We start from the raw sequence: 12,173 nt of genomic DNA, 5'->3' as shown, positions 1-12,173 counted from the left end.
GGTTTTATCCTGTCTGGTTATTTTTATTCTATTTTATTTATTTACTTCCTTTTTATTCTTATTTTTTTAATTTATTGTCTTTTTTTCTAATTTCTAATTTTCTTGCAAAACTTTATGTTCAGCTGTTTGTGTCATCCTTGAAACTGTGTCTGTGTCAGGGGGCGTTGAATTGAATTGAATGTTTGTATGAACAGTGCTATATAAATAAAGCTGAGTTGAGTAGTAGAAGTATTTTTATAATTTTTATTATTATTATTATCATTATCATATTTAAGAGACCTCTAAATCTTACATAAATCCCTCTAAATCCAGTTCAAACCAGAGCTATTTATTATTTAGTGATAAACTGTGAAAAGTTGGTTTCCCAGTGGTAATGGCCCAGTCACAGCCACAGGGTGTCGTCACACTTTATGTTCTTGTTTGTGTCATCCTTGAAATTGTGTCTCTGTTAGGGGTGTTGAATTGAATTGAATTTATGAAAGGTGCTATATGAATAAAGCTGAGTTGAGTCCTAGAAGTATTTTCAGAATTTTTATTAATATTATTATTGTTACAAATCTGTTATTATTAAAATTATTGTTGTGCTCTTTTTTAGAGACCTCTAAATCTATTATTACCGTATATTGTAATAATAATAATAATAATAATAATAATAATAATAATATACGATAATATAATATTAAAATTAATACTAATATTTATTATTATTATTATTATTATTATTATTATTATTATTAACTGGGAGAAGTTGATTTCCATTTCCCAGTTGTAGTACCCAGTCACGGCCACAGGGTGTCGCCACATCCACAGAGTCACCCTGATAATAACCTGTGTGTCCATGTGACCGGTGTGGGACCGGTTTATGTAAATGAGCCGTGAGTACAGCGGGTTTCTCTACTAGAGACGTTGCATCGACTCCACCGGGCACACAGTGAGACTCTCAGCACTCAGACACAGTCTCTTCTCTCTGGATACATTACAACAACATATCAAACCGCTCGGATGTGCAATATGACTTTTGAAGAAACCGGTGGAGATAATTCTTCTGAAAGGTTAGCTTGACTTGTTTCTGCACTTTTATTCGTTTTTGCTTCGTAACAAGTTTTACATGTCGACGTTTTTAAGACTTTTGCAAATGCCTCAGCGTGGACAAAACTTATTTTAATGTCTGTTTCTTTCATACTTTTAGTTTTGTCTGTCATTAGCGACATTTGGTGTCATATAGTGCTAGTTAACGGTCGGCTAACGTCAAGTCGGCTCGCGCTAACCAAGTTATGCTAACATTATGCTAGTTTTAGCTAGCTACGTGCTCATTATTATAGTCTAATCTGTATTAATGATGCAGACATGTCTTAGTGTCTTGTCCACGTTTCAGTGTGCATCGTGCAACTTCATCAGCTCCCACCCACCTCATGTGAATACAAGTGCAGCTTATGAATATTAATGTGACATAACAGGGAGTTTATGTGAATTGGCTGCTTTCTTGTGTGTTTTGCTGGATGATATTTTAATAAATGTTTCTATTCCAGGATGGAATCGGTGGCTAAAGCATTAGAGGAGGTGCTCAGCTCTGCATTGCCTCAGGGTTGCACCACAGTTGGAGTCTACGAGGCAGCAAAGTCCCTTAACGCGTAAGTTAAGGTTAAGATAACCACTGTGGCTTAAGTTAATCTGCTAAGGGTAAAAGGTGAGACGTGCTTCGTATTCCTGACAACCCTCTATTGTCTTTGCTTTCAGGGATCCAGACAATGTGGTGTTGTGTCTGCTGGCCACAGACGATGAGGAGGATGTGGCTCTCCAGATTCATTTCACCTTGATCCAGGCATTCTGCTGCGAGAATGACATCAACATCCTGCGAGTGAGCAACATGAGGCGTCTGGCAGAGATACTCGGAGGGGTGAAACCTGGAGGGGAACCCATGGACCTGCACTGTGTTCTAGTTACAGTAAGTGTCGTTACTCACGTCTGCTTTACTACTGTGTATTGCTCATTTCCCATCAGACTGGAAGGGGAGTTGTTTTGCCCTCACTGAGGCAGTGTCAGCGTCAGTACCAAGGTCATATTTGCACGCAACTGTTGCCAGCAGTGGTTGTGCAATCAGAGTTATTTCAGTCTGTTTGCATGCTTCATAAATGAGCAGATGGTAACTGCTGTGCCTCTCCTTCTGCAGAATCCCCAGTCGTCACTGTGGAAGGACCCGGCGCTGAGCAAAGTGACCAGATTCTGCAGAGAAAGCCGCTGCTTGGACCAGTGGGTGCCTGTTATCAACCTGCCCGACCGATGAAACTGCTTGGAATATTAATGTATTGTGTGCATTGGGGGAAAGTAACTGCACCAGGCCTGTGTTAATGTCTGTGTTGGACTCCTTTGGAAAGTGCCCCGAGAGAGAGAGAGAGAGAGAGAGAAGGAGAGATGGGAGGGGCAGAAATAAAGAAACACAAGGAAGCGAAGCGTTCCAACGAATTTACCAGGTCAGCGTGAACTCGTGGGCCAAGGAAGAGTGACTCAGCAGTCTGGGTTCCAGGATTTCCAATGTATGACTGCACCTTTCTCTGCTGAGAAAGAAGCCTTTACAGGAAACTGAACCATGTGAGTGGACAAGCGCACGTGGTGGTGAGCACAGGCGCAGGACTGGGGGAGAGCAGACAGAGAGCCTCAGTTGACAAGACTCTCAAGAACTGGGCCATGCTGGAGAGGACCAGTCAGAGCTCTCAGCCGGAAGAATTCCTCATGAAAATTAGACCAAATCCGAGCATTTCTTTAACAGCACATTTATTTAATAGTATTTAAAACATGTCACTTTGATAATTCAAAAAGGGAAAGTTTTCACAGTTTATTATTATTATCATTATTTTAACTTAAGGGCAATGCAATGTTAGACCTGTTCACTAACTGATGTTTATATGTGTTATTAATTTAATGGATTATATTTATTGTGCATAGTTCATGGAATTTTGGCTTGTTAAGTTGAATGAAATAAACAAACAACAGTTTAAAAGGTGGTTTCGCCTTCATGATTTCCAGGTACTGCAGGTTTATTATGCCTGTAGGAACACTGTGTCCTGAGGAGCAGGGTTACGTCTTGTGCCCACAGCTGGCACACATGAAGCTCAACATGCTGCCTGACAGGGTTTGGATTTTGTCCTGGCATGTTACTGGGCAGGTTAAGTTCTTCACACCTTTCTCACCTTGTCTGCAGGTTGTATCTCTTGTTTCTCTCATTGATGGACGAGATTGGTTACAGGCAGGTGTGGAAGAAGTATTCAGACCTTGTACTTAGCTAAAAGTAGTAATACCACAGTGTAGAAATACTTTCACAAGTAAAAGTCCTGCATTCAAAATGTTACTGAAGTACAAAAAGTATTAGGCTAATACTTTTTTACCTTTGTAAAATTAACAGAGAGCGAGGGCGGGGCTGAGTGAATCAACATGCTGCCGATGTTAACCATTTAAAACGCTAAAATTTGCCGTAAAGTTGCAGTAATTGGGTAAAATTGCAAGCTTGTGCTAATTGTCGTTATCACATCATCCTGGAGGGGCTGATTAGCATCAAAATAAAGTACCAAAAATAAAAGTACACATGATGTAGAATGGCCCATTTCAGAATAATATAAATTGTATTACTGGATTATAACTTTTCATGCATAGGGTTCCCATGGTCCTGGAAAACCTCTTAAAATTATGGAATTTCACAATCACAATTTCCAGGCCTGGAAAAGTCAGAGAATTAGTCAGAATCATTCAATTGTCTGTAGCTGTCGACGCAACATGGCTCTCACACGCGTTGATGCGTGACAGTGTTTTGTTTGCCATTGCTTACGTTTCAACATTTCCTCCCTGGGTTCATCTTTCCTTTCCTGTATGCCAGCGAGCTGAAGTTATGTTTGAACAGAGTTAGATATATCTGAAAATTTTTGGGCAAGTGGGGCAAAAAAAAAAAATTATGGGTCTCTGAAAAAAATCATTGAAAAGTTTGGAAATTTGGTACACAGACAGGTGGGAACCCTGTATGCATTTTTGTGTACATCACTGAGTGCTGGCTAATTTGTTACTTTAACCTGTAATACTACATCATACTTTATTTGTTGATTATAATCTGTATGATTAATCAGAATGTGCTGAGTAATTTATGCTATCAAATGAGTGTAGTGAAGTAAAAAGTACAATAAATGTCTCTGAAACATATAGATATAAAGCAGCAGGAAATGGAAATACTCAAATCAAGTGTATTTGAGTAAGCACACGCTCCAGTATGAGCCACAGACATGAGATTTCTTGAAACCAGCCTTGCTCTTGCATGGGAACTCCAGTCAAATGTGACCTTTTGCACAGATTGAGGATCTAATTACATTGAAGGGGGGAGAATTCCCATTGTAGTGCGAGTCTGAGTGGCTCATCGTGACAGCTCATTCTTCCCGGCCCTCTGCAGCTACGCAATCAGAGCTAAATTTACTGCAGAGTGGATTAAAAATAGCAGAGAGGCAAGACGGAAAAATAACCTACCAGAGACCTGTTTTAGACTGTGCAAAAAAGAGAAAACCAGAAATTATTGGTGCTTACGCAGAATGGGGAGGGACAAAGCCTTGTACAACACAGAGGGTCACAAGACAATGGGTGCATGAGTCAGGGTTATTCAGGTCTCCATTGCTAGAGCCGTACAGTGCTTTAGCTTCATGGCAAAAATAGCCCTGTGAATAGAGGCCTTCCCCCCCTGACCGCTGACAATAGTAGCACTTGTAATTAACAGGCAGCGTGCACAGAGAGGCTGACCTGCTGCAGAGATGACAGTGTGCAGCCAGGGAAATGAAGAGGAAAACAGTCCTCTGTGGTGGTCCGATCAGGTGGCAGAGAGCAGATGGAGAGGGAAAAGTGGGTCAGAATACTGGAGGACTGGAGAAGAGTGCAGGGCGTGACCGAGTGGCCTGAGGGTTTGTGTTTAAGGGTGCAGTTTTGGAAATGTGATAAAATGTGCACAGAGTGGAAAAACATGCAGATCCACCCTTCGCTGAACTGATGCAAGAGTCTCTTCAGTTCCACAGAAACACAACACTTGTCAGTGACGCTGAGGTTTCGCTAATGTCTCTCTTTTTAGGAAGTTCAGCAGAATGTAAACATTTTGTAGAAGTTCACACTGTGCCTCTGGATGAAACACAAAAAGTGCCAAAATAAAGTTTGAGATTGTTCTTTTCTGAACAATAATAATACCAGGAATACCAGAGCAGGATGACACCTGAAAGCCATTTTGATTATTGACCCTTTGTGATCGAGGGTATAATTGGCTGTTTTTGACTACTTTTGATTTTACCTTTAAATTTCACCTTAAAAACTGTTATTTTTTCATTTTGACATCCTGTATTAACACATTGGACCTAAAATAGCACAAAAAACACCACCAATAGGAAAGGGGGTGTCATGTTTTTCTTCTGCTCGCAGGCACTTTCCTTAGAATAGCCTGTGTTTACCCTTTCTTGCTGCACCAAACGCGCACCAGATGTGATGACAATATCCAGGAAAAAGCATGGTGCAAACTATTTATAATAAGTCTGGTTTCACTTGGCCTATTAACACAATTTTAAAATGGTACATAGTTTGAAGTTTGCACTTTCGACACAACTTGAAACGGAGACAGCTGCGTCTTGCTGCTATGTCATCTTAAATCAGTCATGTGATTTGGATGCACCGGCGCATCCGTGGACTCCAGAGGGTTAAAAGACAGAATCACTTTTCCGTCTTAACCGCAGTCTTCTGTCACACAGGGAGTAGACACTGAAACCAGGTGAGATATTGGAGATACTGGCTCAACAGCTTATGCCGGAGCTTATGCACCACTCCGACAGGTAATACAATCACTGCAAACGATGCTGCTACAAAGCCAGCGCTATCCATCATCTGATATGAGTGAGGGTTACATCAATGTGGGCCAACAAATATGGCCTGACCCAATTGTGGTTGTAACATCACACCTGAGGAGAAAGGAGAGAAAGGGCAGCTCCGAGCCGTCATTGCATAACAGGGTGGCCAGGTCTCGGGGGAGCAGAAGAACCTTCACTGAGAAATTGGAGCAAACACGAATGTTTATCTGCTCCTGACCTCAAACTAGAGAGACTCATCCTCTTATTTGAACACGGTGACCTGTGAACCCAACAAAGGAATGACAACTGGTTAACAATGGGACCAGTGAACGACTACTGAGTGCAAATAAGGTAAAAGTAGTTATAGCAGAATAAGTATCTCTCTCTCTCAGTTTGAGCAGGCAAGTGTTACTACCCTCAAAATACAGACTGTAGTCATGAATACCATCAGATAGTGTGCGGTGTGTAATAGCTGAATTCTAAGGTTGAGTATCTAGTTGTTCCCGTGTGAACACTTTGAGGAAGTCAAACCACAGGGACTCTGTACACATCAGTGAAGTTTAATGTAGCCAGGAACAACAAGACAAAACTGTACTAACCTTTGATCAGAACAAAGTGTCTGTAAGTTTTATTTTAAAGCAGCATTATTTAATTTTGTTGGCCACTTAGCAACGTAGCAAGCTGTATGTATAAGGCCCCGATCACATAGAAAGCATTTTAACAGTTGAAGGCGGCTTTTAGTGATTGTTTTAATGAGAATGAAGCTTTTTGCATCTATTTGGAAAAAACTTCAACTGTGTAATCGGATGATTCGAGAGGTGGTCACAACAACAAGTTCACAGTGGAGGAGAAACTGGTGGTAGCAGTTGCTGGATACCCAGAGCTAAACGGCCCAATGATAGACAGCAGGTTGTCAAACTGCCCCCGAGTCATCCTAAAATATGCCTGGAAATGGCCATCATGGACGAGAAGCTCCTGGACCAACTATCCACCCTCTTTTTTAGGGTCTCATGTTTCCCTGTGCCCAGCAAACTATTTGCTGACAGCCTCTCACCCTCAACCAGAGCTACAGCAAGTACCCTCTGCCTCAACATTTTAGGAACTAGCGACTAACGTGAGATTAAAAAAAAAAAAAAAAAAGGTAGATTGAGTACATGGGAAGGGTCAGAGTAAGGATGTGATGGGGTGGCTGCATGGCAAAAATAAAAAGGCATAGCAAGCTTCTTTTTTTTTTTTACTAGCATTTAATTATGTGCTTTGTGTGTGATCAGGGCCTACAATAATGAACGTACACACTATGACGTCACCTATTGGTTTGTGGACTCCCATTTTAAACCATTTTGGCTGTCGCCATCTTGGATTTTTGGAGCCAGAACTGACCATATTTGGAGAGATTTAAAACACTGAATCATATAAAAATACACCCCTGTACAGTTGTCATGGATGAGGAAATTTGTATGTGTCATGTTGCAAAGATGTTTGTTTCTGCTGTAAAGTTATTGTAACATGAGGGTCTATGGGGACTGACCATCGATGTACAAGAGAACTGGTGACAGCCTTGGAGGCAGAGCTCTATTCATCCCTATGAAAGTTGCTCAGTGGTGCATGAAGCCAAAAAACCTCAATATCCCTGGTATAAAACACCTTAATCTTCCACATCGTGAGGCCCATAGAGCAAGCGCACTGGAGACTTACCACAGCCGAACAGCTAACTTCTGGTTTAGCGCTCCAGTAACTTGACTAGGGATAAAATTATATAATCTTGCGGCTCTTCTAGACTTTCGAAATGTTATCAGACCAAATGCATCATATCCCAATAGTATAGGTTGTGGGAGTTATGACACTCAAAAAAATGTATCAACTGATTTACAGATGTCTCTTTCACAATGGAAGTCAATGGAAAAAATCTTTTGGCCCCATGGCATTTCATGATAGACCTGAAAGTTGTAACTCCATGTTGGGCCACTATGTAAAATTGGTTTGAAAACCTGGCACCGTTCCTGGGGACTTAGGGCTGACTCACTTTTGGGGCCAGCCTCAAGTGACCATTCAAGCAACTGTAGTTTTTGGCACTTCCATACTAGCTTCACTTTGTAGCCCTGGAGGTTGCTGGTTGCTGCAAACACTGACATATTATCACCTCATAAAGTTGATAGGGCTAACATGTTAGCAAAGAATTGCCTGAAACTGACCAATGGCTAAGTCCCGCCCTCAAACGCGATGAGCCAATCACAGTGCGTATAGCCATTCCATACACTCGGACATTCTCTGCCTGGACGTCCATTGAAATGCATTACAGAAAACGGTGTGCATGGGGTACATGCAACTCCGACACAAGGTATCCTGAGAGGCTGGGCGACGAGGTGTATTTTTTTTTAACAGGTGAATAAGATTAACAATGATGTCTACATCTGTTCTAAGGTAAGTCAACATTGTGTTTCAGGCAACATATTGTCACTTTGCTGGAAATAAATATAAAGTTATCTTTAACATCTCTAGCTAACGTTAGCTAAAGTTAGCCTAACGTTAGCTCCTAGCTGCGTTGTTCATCATGTCACCTTGTTTGCTGGGAGTTCATTAGCCTATTTTGTTCTAGTTTTGTACTTTGGTGATGGTACATCATTGTTAGCTGTTGTCCAAAGGGCTCTAGTTAAGCTAACGTTAACTTCTGGAGCTTAGCTTCATTAACTTATCTGTAATCGCAGAGATAACAAAGGTTGGCAAACGTTATGCTGAATGATTCAGTGTAAATACTGTAGCACCAAACTAACGGAGAGACACTCTTTGTAAAGATGGTAAAAAGGTTGTTATCCTTTTCTCATATTCTGAGCCAAAAACCTTAACTTCAGTGGCACTTTAACTTGTTGTCTTTGATGGCGACGACAACAAGATGCAGTTCACAAGCGTGCACTGTGACCTGTAAATTTTGGCTTGTAATTTAAGCTTTTCATCGACCTTCTCAACAATAAAATGATTAATATATCCCTCCATCTGATCGTTATGTCCCCAAAAAACATCAATTGCCTCCTGCGAAAGGCCATGTACTGTGACACCTGCCATAGCACCAGTCACTGAATGTGGATAGTCTGTCCGAGTGAGTGGAGGGGGGCATGGCTTAGCCATAGGTCAATTGGAGTTGTGTTTCTATCTCTCAGACAGCTGGAAATCCAATTTTCACTCTCCTTTCAGCTCTGATTTGATCTCCACAAATTCCTAAGATCTTTAGCTGCTAAATGCTTCACTTGAGAGTGAACCAAAACAGTCAATTTGTGTGCTATAAATTCAAAACAATGAGTTGAAAGATGTTAAAACACTCCACAGAGCTAAAAGGAACTGCACAGTAATTGTAATACTCACTACAAGTTACAACTTGTCACTCGATTCATACAAATGGCTATTTCACATACTAATAAATAACTAATACATGGATGCATCCAACACGCTCTTAAACACATGCTTAACGGAACATTAACTCAACAGATATTCCGTCTTAGCAACCAAGGCTGTCAAAATACTGCTTTTCCTATAACGTTTGTTTGTCTTTTTCTTTTATCTTACATTAGTTGAAAAAAAAATAATAAAATGAATGACGTGTTTTTCATAGGTTTATTTGCATTTACCACAAACAGGTAAAGGCAGAACATGACATACAATAAGTTCTGACCTACACTCACAAGGTGTGAGAAACCATTGTAATTGTCTCGCTACTAAAAACACAAATTCATATTCACAAGTAAAAACTGACTGAAACAACAACACGCTCAGTTTTAATTCAAAAAGTTGAATTAATGTCACAAAACAGAAATGCAAAGTTGAGGTTCAACTGAATCAGCACAATCCTAAAAAGCAAGCATACACTGTGGTTCATGGATAACCATAATGTGCTACAATATTTATGGACGTATGAGATCTATCTTGGTGGAAACCATTATTGAACATGAGTCATTTTGAGTTAATAGCCTATTGTAAGATCCCTTAGGGGCCTTCCTTATTCACAGTATTAGACAACAGCACTTATGTGACTAAAAAGGTAGTCGAGAGGTTGAAGCCGGATCACTTCATTATTAAGGCCCTGGCCGGTAAAATTGCAAAATTAGTTGCTTATGTTTTGCATGAGCACCAACACACACAACACAAAGACACAGCTACACACTGCCAGTTGCCATAAAATCAGAGAAAATTTTAGAGCAGCTGTAAACATGGAATGTTTTTACACTCAACAGTATAACAGTCATCTGGTGTTAACCGGTTTCAAAGTGCCTGAATAGTACAGCCTTGGCTCTGCAGAAAGAACATAGTGACATTAAAGTAGGTAGATGTGATAAGATGGCACAGAATGGTCTTGAATCCTTTTCTTTCAGCAATGATGGCCTCATAATGAATATTTCTTTCTATAAATCAAGGAATACCTCATGCAAAAGGGTCATGCACAATGATCTCATCTGAACATGTCATTTTTAGAGATAGTTGGACTGAGTTTTACATTCATTTTTTAAGGCAAATGCAAAGAAAATGACTAAAAAAGACACTTAGACAGTTTTGTCAAGAGAATTCTACCCTCTGGTATTAAAACTGCACAATTTAAGGCAAGACATCATCCACAAAATGATCATTTCTTGATCAGTTATTCCATGCTACGTTGAACTCGTCAAGAAAACTTGAACTTGAACGAAGAATCCAAAAACAGAGAACATTCTTGATGAACTGGAGTAAAAGGAGGCCGCAATTAACAACAGCAAAACTAAATCAAAATATCAGTTTACAAACATTCAAAAAAACGTGTGCACGGAGAATCAGTACATCACAAACACATTCATTTATTCATTCATTATCAGTAGCTACTTAGCCTTTTCAGGGTCATGGGGGGACTGGAGTTTATTTTAGCTGACACCCTGGACAGGTCGCTAGACTATCACACTGGCACATGGAGTGTGGGAGAAAGCCAGAGAACCTGGAGAACACTCATGCTGACATGGGCAGAAGATGCACACTCCACACAGATGGATCTCTGCCGGCCGGCAGGTTCAAACGAGAACCCTCTTGCTTTGAGGCGATGGTGCTAACCACTGCATCACTGCAAGCAACACCATGCATTTGAACTCTGCTCAATGGAGTTTAAATGCACGCTTGTGCCCAGGTGTGCTACTTTATGCATAAGTGTTTCAAATAGTATGGTTTTAGCATGAATGCATGTGTTTGGCAAGTACTGAGCATACGACCGGATAAATGAGACTTGGATCATACTGCACGAGTTTTATGAGGGTTTATAAACTGATGTTTTGATATAGTTTTGCTGTTGTTTAACACAGATCCCGCTGACTTAGATTCATACAGAATTTTCTGCTTTTGGATTCTTCGTTCACTGTAAAGGCATGTGAGAAAAGCAACATTTTTTACACAAATTAATTCATTTATAAATGATAATTATGTGGGTGAAGTATTCCTTCAATAGCTTTGCACTGGATTTAATTGAAGTATGTATTGAAAGTCTGCCGTATAACAGGATTGCAACTAGCTTGAGGTAACATGTAAATGTAAATAAGCTATACTTCATCCTAACACTGGTAAAAGCAGTTCTTAGTACCTTGAAAAAAAAATCCCATCAACATTTTCAGGGAACTGTTTGTCTCTGGAAAGGTTGAATTAGATAGAACAATTTGATTAGGATTTGAGTTGTTTGAGAACAATTTAATGGCCAAGACTATTATTTGTGATTGTTTCTGAGGAGTTATGCATCAGTGGAAGTAGACCTCCACTCTGTCTATTTGTCTTCATGTGACAGACAGTTTACTTGTCTGGGGACAGGATATCATTATCTCTGGCTCTCATTATCAGTAAAACACAACCTCCAACAACTGTTTCCTGAAGCAAGCCTGATGAAAGCAAGAGGTGAAAGCTGAAAGCCTAAATCTGATTGGACTAATGATTAAGGGGGCTTGTTTATGTGTGCCGTTATAATTAGAGAGTTAGGATCTCTCCCATCCATGGTACAGCTCAACTCCAGGCCACAGCTTCACGCTTCTGCCTGTTCTTTGGTGTAACTGGTATCTAGAATACATTCCTTAAACTGCAGCAGGCATGTGAAAAAGTAAAGGGGGGTACACTGGCGCTAAGATAAGTTGTGAACAGCTTTTGTTTCCCACATAAGAATAAAAAAAGAAAGCAGCAAAAGTTCAGATGTTCACCTACAAAACAGTGCAAGGCTTCTTGTCCTTGAAAGGGTTTTCTGAAGCGGGGATGCCCATGAGCAGCGGGTCATTCTTGGCATGTTCTCCACAGTAGCGCATCAGGTCTGATGAGGCTTTGGACACCTGCAAAGAA

At 40.4% G+C, this 12,173-nt stretch overlaps 2 protein-coding genes across 3 annotated transcripts in view; one reads left to right on the top strand and one right to left on the bottom strand.

Moving 5' to 3' along the window:
- Nucleotides 1-902: 902 nt before the first annotated feature.
- gadd45ab (growth arrest and DNA-damage-inducible, alpha, b) lies at nt 903-2,998 on the top strand. The gene is made up of 4 exons (XM_049588811.1): nt 903-1,052; nt 1,530-1,631; nt 1,738-1,945; nt 2,171-2,998. The coding sequence occupies exons 1-4, from the start codon at nt 1,003-1,005 to the stop codon at nt 2,282-2,284; spliced, it is 474 nt and encodes a 157-aa protein (XP_049444768.1). The 5' UTR covers nt 903-1,002; the 3' UTR covers nt 2,285-2,998.
- A 6,453-nt stretch (nt 2,999-9,451) lies between these two features.
- The window catches only part of gng12b (guanine nucleotide binding protein (G protein), gamma 12b), a 45,747-nt gene continuing 43,025 nt past the window's right edge, over nt 9,452-12,173 (bottom strand). Inside the window, exon 3 of one of the 2 annotated variants that reach the window (XM_049588508.1) lies at nt 9,452-12,163. In XM_049588508.1, the coding sequence (XP_049444465.1) occupies nt 12,038-12,163 (126 nt within the window). In that variant the 3' untranslated portion in view covers nt 9,452-12,037. The remainder of the gene's footprint in view (nt 12,164-12,173) is intronic. The other variant, XM_049588509.1, reaches the window with a different exon arrangement.

Source organism: Epinephelus fuscoguttatus, linkage group LG10, assembly GCF_011397635.1.
Source record: "Epinephelus fuscoguttatus linkage group LG10, E.fuscoguttatus.final_Chr_v1".
Lineage (NCBI taxonomy): Eukaryota > Metazoa > Chordata > Actinopteri > Perciformes > Serranidae > Epinephelus > Epinephelus fuscoguttatus.
Note: the sequence above shows the minus strand (reverse complement) of the source record. Positions and strands in the feature narration are given on the sequence as shown.

Coding starts and splice junctions, on each gene's coding strand:
- gadd45ab (XM_049588811.1), top strand. CDS start 1,003: ATGTGCAATATGACTTTTGAAGAAACCGGTGGAGATAATTCTTCTGAA. Junction 1,632..1,737: donor GCAGCAAAGTCCCTTAACGC/GTAAGTTAAGGT, acceptor CTTTGCTTTCAG/GGATCCAGACAATGTGGTGT. Junction 1,946..2,170: donor TGCACTGTGTTCTAGTTACA/GTAAGTGTCGTT, acceptor CTCCTTCTGCAG/AATCCCCAGTCGTCACTGTG.